This window comes from Macaca thibetana, chromosome 1 (assembly GCF_024542745.1).
Source record: "Macaca thibetana thibetana isolate TM-01 chromosome 1, ASM2454274v1, whole genome shotgun sequence".
Lineage (NCBI taxonomy): Eukaryota > Metazoa > Chordata > Mammalia > Primates > Cercopithecidae > Macaca > Macaca thibetana.
In genome coordinates, this window is record NC_065578.1 from 41,718,458 (window position 1) to 41,728,172 (window position 9,715).

General features: G+C 38.5%; 1 protein-coding gene across 14 annotated transcripts in view; it reads left to right on the plus strand.

The window, feature by feature from the left end:
- CCDC30 (coiled-coil domain containing 30) overlaps window positions 1–7,330 on the plus strand; it is a 189,862-nt gene extending 182,532 nt beyond the window's left edge. For all 14 annotated transcript variants that reach the window (XM_050797818.1, XM_050797856.1, XM_050797836.1 and 11 more), the window contains 2 exons: window positions 6,511–6,578; window positions 6,958–7,330. In XM_050797818.1, the coding sequence (XP_050653775.1) occupies window positions 6,511–6,578; window positions 6,958–7,168 (279 nt within the window). In that variant the 3' untranslated portion in view covers window positions 7,169–7,330. The remainder of the gene's footprint in view (window positions 1–6,510; window positions 6,579–6,957) is intronic.
- Window positions 7,331–9,715: the final 2,385 nt, after the last annotated feature.

Below are 9,715 nucleotides of genomic sequence, written 5' to 3' on the forward strand. Positions count from 1 at the left end.
GCCTGTAATCCACTTTGGAAGGCTGAAGCGGGTGGATCACCTGAGGTCAGGAGTTTGAGACTAGCCTGGCCAACATGGTGAAACCCTGTCTCTACTAAAAATACAAAAAAATTAGCTGGGCGTGGTGGTATGTGCCTGTAATCCCAGTTACTCAGGAGGCTGAGGCAGGAGAATCACTTGAACCTGGGAGGCAGAGGTTGCAGTGAGCCAAGACTGAGCCACTGCACTCCAGCCTGGGTGAAAGAGGGAGACTCCATCTCAAAAAAATAAATAAATAAAATCAATACAAAAAAATAAAATTCACCAAGTAGCTGAATGGATAAAGAAATAAAACCCAACTATATGCTGCCCTCAAGAAACCCATCTCACCTATAATGACACAGAGAGTGAAAAGGAGTGGAAAAAGATATTCCATGCAACTGGAAACCAAAGAAAAGCAGGAATAGCTATAGTCATATCAGATGAAATAGACTACAAGTCAAAGACTAAAAACCTATATAATGATAAAGGGCCAATTCAGCAAGTGAATATAACAATTATAAATATCTATGCATCCAACACCAGAACTCCCAAATATATAAGGCTAACATTAATAGATCTAAAGTGAGAGATGGACTGCAATACAGTATTAGTGGGGACTTTAACACCCAACTCTCCATAATGGACAGATCATCCTAACAGTAAATCAACAAACAGTGGAGTTAAACTACACACTAGACCTACTAGAGCTAACTGACACTTATGGAACATACCCACTGCTGCAGAATACACATTCTTTTCATCAGCACATAGAACATTTTTCAGAATAGACCATATCTTAGACCACAAAACAAGTACGAATTTAAAAAATAGAAATTGTGTCAAGTATCTTCTTTGAACACAGTGAAATGAAACTAGTAAACAATAACAGGAAAAACCTTGGAAACTACACAAGCACATGGAAATAAAACAACATACTCTCAAATGACCAATGGGTTAATTAAGAAATTAAGATGGCACTCCAGCCCGGGCGACAGAGCAAGACTCCATCTCAAAAAAAAAAAAGAGAGAGAAATTAAGATGGAAAATTTAAAATATCTTGAAACAAATGGAAATGGGAATACAAAATCTATGGGATATGATAAAAGTCATATTAAGAGGGAAGTTTTTTGTTGTTGTTTGTTTGTTTGTTTGTTTTTAGACGGAGTTTCACTCTTGTTGCCCAGGTTGGAGTGCAATGGTGTGATCTCAGCTCACTGCAACCTCCACCTCCTGGGTTCAAGTGATTCTCCTGCCTCAGCCTCCCGAGTAGCTGGGATTACGGGCATGCACCACCATGCCCGGCTAATTTTGTATTTTTAGTAGAGACAGGGTTTCTCCATGTTGGTCAGGCTGGTCTCAAACTCCCGACCTCAGGTGATCCGCCCACCAAAGCCTCCCAAAGTGCTGGGATTACAGGCCTGAGCCATCATGCCTGACCTTAAGAGGGAAGTTTATAATAATAAACACCTATATCGAAAAAGTGGAAAGACTTCAAACAAACAACCTAAAGATGCACCTCAAGAAATGAGAAAAGCAAAAACAAACCAAACCCAAAATTGATAAAGGAAAGCAATAATAAACATTAGAGCAGGCTGGGCGCAGTGGCTCACACCTGTAGTCCCAGCACTTTGGGAGGCCAAGGTGGGCGGATCACGAGGCCAGGATATTGAGACCATTCTGGCCAACACAGTGAAATCCCATCTCTACTAAAAATACAAAAGAATTAGCTGGATGTGGTGGCACGCACCTGTAATCCTAGCTACTCGGGAGGCTGAGGCAGCAGAATCACTTGAACTTGGGAGGTGGAGTTTGCAGTGAGCCGAGATCACACCACTGCACTCCAGCCTGGGTGACAGAGCAAGACTGTCTCAAAACAAAACAAACAAACAAAAAGATTAGAGCAGAAATAAATGAAATTGAGATTAAAAGAACAATACATAAAATCAATGAAACAAAAAGTTGGTTTTTTTTTTTTAAGATAAACAAAATCAACACATCTTTAGCTAGACTAACTAAGAAAAAAAAGAGAGAAGACCCAAATAAATAAATCAGAAATGAAAAAGGAGAATAACAACTGAGATCTCAGAAATACAAAGAATCATTAGAGACTATTATGAATAACTATATGCCAACAAATAGGAAAACCTAGAAGAAATGGATAAATTTCTAGAAACATACAACCTACCAAGATTGAACCATGAAGAAACAGAAAACCTCAACAAACCAATAATGAATCATGAGATCAAAGCCATAATAAAAAGTCTCCCATCAAAGAAGAGATCAGAACCTACTGGATTCACTCCTGAAGTCCACCAAATATTTAAAGAATGAATACCAATCTTACTCAAACTCTTCAAAAAAAATAAAGAGGAGGGAATACTAACAAACTCATTAAGTGAGGCCAGCATTACTCAGATGCCAAAACCAGGCAAGAATATAAAAAGATCGTTCACCATGATCAAGTGAGATTTGGCCCAGGAATATAAGGATGGCTCAACATATGCAAATCAATAAACATGATACCCCACATTAATATAATAAAGGACAAAAACCATATGATCATCTTATTACATACAGAAAAAGCATTTGACAAAATTCAAATCCTTTCATGATAAAAACTCTCAAAAGATTAGGTTTAGAAGAAATATACCTCAATACAATAAAGGCCATGTATGACAAGCCCACAGCTAACATTATACTCAATGGTGAAAAGTTGGAAGCTTTTTCTCAAAGATCAGGAACAAGACAAGGATGCCCACGCTTACCACTTCTATTTCATATGTACTGGAAATCTTTGCCAGAGCAATTAGGCAAGAGAAAGAAATAAAAGGCATCCAAATAGGAAAGGAAACAGTGAAATTGTGTCTATTTGTTGACAACATGATCTTATATATAGAAATCCCTAAAAACTGTTAGAACTCAGAAGAAAATACAGTAAAGTTGCAGGATACAAAATCAACACACCAAAATCAGTAGTGCTTCTATACACCAACAACACATTATCCAAAAATGAAATCAAGAAAATAATACAATTTACAGTAACTACAAAAGAAATAAACTACTTAGGAATAAATTTAACCAAAGAGGTGAAAGATCTGTATACTTAAAACTACAAAACTTTGATGAAATAAATTGAAGAAAACACAATAAACGAAAAGATATTAGTGTTCATGAATTGAAAGAATTAATATTGCTAAAATGCCCATACCACCCAAAGCAACCTATAGGTTCAGTGCAATACCTATCAAAATTCCAATGTCATTTTTCATAGAAATAGAAAAAACAGTCCTAAAATTCATGTGGAACTATAAAACTCGCAAATAGCCAAGGCAATATTCAGCAGAAAGAACAAAGCTGGAGGCCTCATACTACCTGATTTCAAACTATATTACAGGTTGGGTACAGTGGCTCATACTTGTAATCCCAGCACTTTGGGAGGCTGAGGCGGGCAGATTGCTTGAGCTCAGGAGTTTGAGACCAGCTTGTGCCCAGGAGTTCAAGACCAACATGGCAAAACCCCATCTCTACAAGAAAGTAAAAAATTAGCCGGGCATAGTAATCTCAGCTACTTGGCAGGCTGAGGCAAGAGGATTGCTTGAAGCCAGGTAGTAGAGGTTGCAGTAAGCCATGATTGTGCCACTGCACTCCAGCCTGGGTAACAGAACAAGATCCTGTCTATATATATATATAACAGAACTATAGTAATTAAAACAACATGGGACTGGCATTAGACACACAGACCACATGGAACCACATAGAGAGCCTAAAAACAAACCTACACATTTACAGCACATTGATTTTTCTTTTTCTGTTGCCCAGTCTGGAGTGCAGTGGTGCAATCATAGCTCACTGCAGCCTCAACTTCCTGGGCTCAAGCAATCCTCCCACCTCAGTCTTCCAAGTAGCTGGAACCATAGGTGCACACCATCACACTCAGCTAATTTTTTAAATTTTTTGTAGCAATTGGGTCTTGTCATGTTGCCCAGGCTGGTCTCAAACTCCTGGGCTTAAGCAATGCTTCTGCCTTGGCCTCCCAAAATGCTGGGATTTAGGTGTCAGACACCACCCCTGGCCTATAGTCAGTTGATGTTTTGACAAAGGATGAGAATGACATTGAGAAAAGGACAGTCCCTTCAACAAAACAGTATTGAGAAAATTGGATAGCCACGTGCAAGAAGAATGAAAGTGGACCCTTACCTAACACTACATTAAAAAATCAACTCCAAATGGATTAAAGACTTAAAGACAAGACCTGAAATTGTAAAACTACTAGAAGAACACCACATAGCGAAAAACTACATGAGGTTGATCTGGACAACAATTTTTTCAATTTGACATGAAAATTTCAGGGAACAAAAACAAACATACACAAATGGGATGGGATTACATCAAACTAAAAAACTTCTGCACAGCAAAAGAAACAATTAACAGAGTGAAGAGGCAACCTATGGATTGGGAGAAAATATCTGTAAGCTACACATCTGATAAGGGATTACTATCCAAAATATATAAGGATCTCAACTCAATAGCAAGAACATAACCCAATTAAAAAGTGGGCAAAGGGCCTGAATAGACATTTCTCAAAAGAAGACATACAAATGGACAACAGATATATGAAAAAAAAAAAAAAAAAAAAAAGCTCAACATCATGAATCGTTATGGAAATGCACATTAAAACCACAATGAGATATCACCTCACACCTGTCAAAATGACTATTATCAAAAAGATGAAAGATAAGGGTAGCTCAAACTTGTAATCCCAGCAGTTTGGGAGGCTGAGGTGGGAAGATTGCTTGAGATCAGGAGTTCTAGATCAGCCTGGGCAACACAGCAAGACCCTGTATGTACAAAAAAAATTTTTTTTGTTTTAATTAGTTGGGTGTGCATCTGTGGTTGTAGCTTCTCAGGAGGCTGAGGTGGGAGGATTCCTTAAGCCCAGGAGGTCAAGGCTGCAATGAGCTATGTTCACATTACTGCACTCCAGCCTTGGTGACAGAGCAACACCCTATCTCAACAAACCAAAAATATGAAAGATAATGTGTTGGCAAGGTTGTGGAGAAAAGGGAAACCTTGTACACTGTTGTTTGGAATATAAATTAGTACAGCAATTATGGAAAACTGTGTGGAGTTTCCCCAACAAAGTGAAAATAGAACTACCATATGATCCAGCAATCTTACTTCTGGATATACATCCAAAGGATTTGAAGTCAGGATGTGATATACACCATGGTGTGTAAAAATGTGGTATATATACACAATAGAATACTATTTAGCCTTAAAAAGGAGGGAAATTCTGTCATTTGCAACAACATTGGTGAACCTGCAGGACATTACGCTAAGTGAAAAAAAGCCTGGCACAGAAAAACAAATACTACATCTTCTCACTTAAATGTGGAATCTAAAACAATTGAACACATGTAAGCATAGAGCAAAATGCTGGTTACCAGAGACTGAGGGGTAGGGAGGCAATGGCCAAAGGTGCAATGTTTCAGTTAGACAGGAAGAATAAGTATTTGAGGTGATGGATATGTTAGTTACCTCAATTCAGTCATTTCATATCATGTATCATAGCATCACTTTGTACCCATAAGTATATGCACTTATAATTTGTCAATATTCAATAGTATAAATATAAATTTTAAAAAACTTTCTGACCATCACAATATCCAAGAGAAATAAGAATATATGTCCTACCAGAAACTTGTACATAAATATTCATAGCAGCATTATTCATAATAACTAAAAAGTGAAAACAACCCACTCTCCATCACCTGATGAATGGACAAACAAAATGTGTTTTATCCAAACATTGGAATATTATTCAGCCATAAAAGACATAAAGTATTAATACTTACTATAATATAATGAACCTTGAAAACATGATAATAAAGAAGGCAGACATAAAAGGCCACATGATTCCATTTATATGAAACATCCAGAATAAGGAAATCCATAAAGACAGAAAGTATATTAGTGATGCCAAGGATTGGGGGAGGAATAAATGGGGAGTAGACTGCTCCCGGGTATGGGCTTTTTTGGGGGCTGATGAAAATGTTCTGGAATTAGATAGTGGTGATGGTTGCATAACTGTGTGAGTACATTAGAAAGCACTGAATTGAACCAACTAAAAGGGAAAACTTTATAGTATGTGAGTTAATTCTCAACAAAGCTGTTATTTTAAAAATAAATTTTCTGCAATATCTCCAAAATATATGTAACAAAAGAAAGAAGCAAGGTGAAGATAGTATGTCTAGTACCACATGTGTAAAACTAGATAGACAGATATAGATAGTCTATAAATAGATATAGATAGATTATAGAGAGAGAGAGTGAGAGGGCAACCAGCTTTTCATTCTATACCCTTTTATGTTTTTCATTGTTTGTACTATGTGGAGGTATTATATCTATTATATACATATTCTTTCTAGGATCATATAGCTAATGATTTATCACTATAACTTTTCACATTCATCCTTTCTTTCCTTTTAGGAAACAACAATTAGTGACATCCTTGAATCTGAAGTAGTGAATGAAATATTGCCTTTATCAAACTCCAGGTTAGTAAAGTTAAGACAAGTAAAGTCAAGTCTATCTGAGATGGACTCTCAGCCACGCCTGAGAGTCATGGCTGCCTAACTAGTCCTGGATTGCTGGCTTGAGAAGGCATAGCATTCTGGGGTCATTTTCTCTACATGAATTATTTGAGTCTTCTTCCAATTCCTCCCCTTGCCACTCCTTCACCCCTAAACCCCACAGAATCCTGACTTAAGGTAGGAAATAAAATATGAACATAGGTTTAAGGTAAATTTTATTTGGCTTTCTTTGTGTAAGAGTTGCAAAAAATTGAAATTCTATTAATGCCTATATCCCTGTAACCCCAAACTGCTACCAAGAAACTCTTGTCTACGTGATGTCCTCACATATGGCCTTTCTTAGTTTTTCAGGAAAAGGTTTGGTAGAGTCATTTGTAAGTCTTCAAGAGACTGACGACATTAAGTCAAAAGAAGCAATGGCAAGTTCAAAGTCCCCTGAAAAGTCCCCTGAGAATCTTGTGTGTTCACAGAATTCTGAGGCTGGATACATAAATGTGACTTCTCTGAAAGAGACACACGGTATACAAGAACAAGACCAAAAGTCAGAACTATAAAATCACTGGTGCCTAAAGCTATACTGAACAAAACTGCTAACTTAAAGCCTGGACAAAAGGTGGACCATGACATTGAGAAGAGTTACCACAGATCCCAAATGGATATCAGCCAAGAGTCTTCAAAATTGCTGATAAATTCATTAAAGCAATTCTAAAAATGGATTTCTCAAGTTTGTTTGATATCCTCAGATGCCTTGTATTGGCCAAAATATTTACTTTAGTTCAATGATTTATTTAGGTTTCTCTTCAACAGAGCACATGTATGGTTAATTAAGCATTCTTTCCTATTATCGTGGGTTTCTTTTATGATTTATTTTTTAAGAGTAAAAACAATACAGTCACATTAAAGCAAATTTTGTTTTTAAAAAAACCCTCCTAGGATGGGCGCAGTGGTTTACACCTGTAATCCCAGCACTTTGGGAGGCCGAAGCAGGCGGATCACGAGGTCAGGAGATCAAGACCATTCTGGTTAACACAGTGAAACCCCGTCTGTACTAAAAATACAAAAAAATTAGCCAGGCGTGGTGGTGGGTGCCCGTAGTCCCAGCTACTCGGGAGACTGAGGCAGGAGACTGGGTGAACCTGGGAGGCAGAGCTTGCAGTGAGCCGAGATAGCACCACTGCACTCCAGCCTGGGAAACAGAGCAAGACTCCATCTCAAAAAAAAACAAAAACAAAAACCCTCCTATAATACCACAAGCTTTTTTTTTTTTTTTTTTTTTTGAGATGGAGTCTCACTCTGTCACCCAGGCTGAAGTGCAGTGGCATGATCTCCGCTCACTGCAACCTCCGCCTCTCGGGTTTAACCAATTCTCCTGCCTCAGCCTCCCAAGTAGCTGGAATTATAGGCACCCGCCACCACGCCCAGCTAATTTTTGTATTTTTAGTAGAGACGAGTTTTCACCATATTGGCCAGGCTGGTCTCGAACTCCTGAACTCAGGTGATCTACCTGCCTTGGCCTCCCGAAGTGCTGGGATTACACCAATACCACAATCTTAACTATTTTTATTTTACAATTATTCCCTTTTGGTCCTAATTCAAGTGCATATATTCTAAATTGTTATTATTATAATATTGTATATTCATTTTCACAGTTTGATTTTTAATTTACTGTATATACCATGGAAACATTTTCAATAGCCATATGATATTCAATCATGTTGATGTTCTATAATTATTTTTATGGAAAAAGTTTTAAATGTTTAATGAAGAAGATTTAGAGCAATACATTATTTAAAAGTGGACAGGAGGTTGGTCACGGTGGCTCACACCTGTAATCCCAGCACTTTGGGATGCCAAGGTGGGCAGATCACGTGAGGTCAGGAGTTCGAGACCAGCTTGGCCAACATGGGGAAACCCCATCTCTAACAAAACTACAAAAACAATTAGCCAGATGTGGTGGTACGTGCGCTTCTAGTCCCAGCTACTGGGGAGGCTGAGGCAGGAGAATCACTTGAACCTGAGAGGCAGAGGTTGCAGTGAGCGGAGATTGCACCACTGCACTCCAGCCTGGGTGACAGAGCAAGAATTCATCTCAAAAAAATAATAATAAAATAAAATAAAAGTGGATAGGAAAATACCAAGAGCTTTTCCTGGAGGAGGGAGTATGAGAAGAGAGTTCACATAAACCCCATTACATAGAAACTACCCCTAAATATTTCCAAATAGGAGTACAAAGTAGGTGAACAGTCTCCAACTCATCTTTAGTGTAGTGGGACTGCTTCTTCAGAAAAGATCAGCCACACTCACATCCATGTCACCAGTCAGGGTGGGACAGCACTGCTCAGTATCTCTGAGGATGTGGATGTTCTGTAAATTACATGTTCTCATGTTCTCTTGTTTGGCATTTATGTTGTTTTTATTTTTTTTTTTTTTTATTTTTTTTTTTTTTTGAGACAGGGTCTCACTCTCTCACCCAGGCTGGAGTGCAGTGGTGTGACTGAGCAGCCTCAGCCTCCCATGCTTAAGTGATCCTCCCTCCTCAGCCTCTTCCAAGTACAGGCACATGCAACCATGCCTGGCTCATTTTTGAACTTTTTGTGAAGACAAGGTCTCACTCTGTTGCTCAAGCTGGTCTCAAATTTCTGGGCTCAAGTGATTCTCCCACCTCAGCCTCCTAAGGTGATAGGATTATAAGCATGAGCCTCTATGGTTTTACTTTTTTGCTAATTAAGATTATGCTGTGTTGAAGGTCTTTGTGCATATAGTTCTTCTTTTGAATTATTCCAGAAAACAAATTCACACGATTGGACTGAGTCAAAGGATATAAATGTTAATATTGCTCTAGGACATCACTTCCTTGCTTTAAAAAAGGGTTCTGCCTGGCCAGTTGCAGTGGCTCACACCGGTAATCCCAGCATTTTAGGAGACCAAGGTGGGCGGATCACTTGAGGCCAGGAGTTCAAGACCAGCCAGGCCAACATGGCAAAACCCTGTCTCTACTAAAAATACAAAAATTAGCTGCGTGTGGTGGTGCATACCTGTAGTCCCTGCTATGCAGGAGGCTGAGGCATGAGAATTGCCTGAATCTGAGAGGTGGAGGTTGC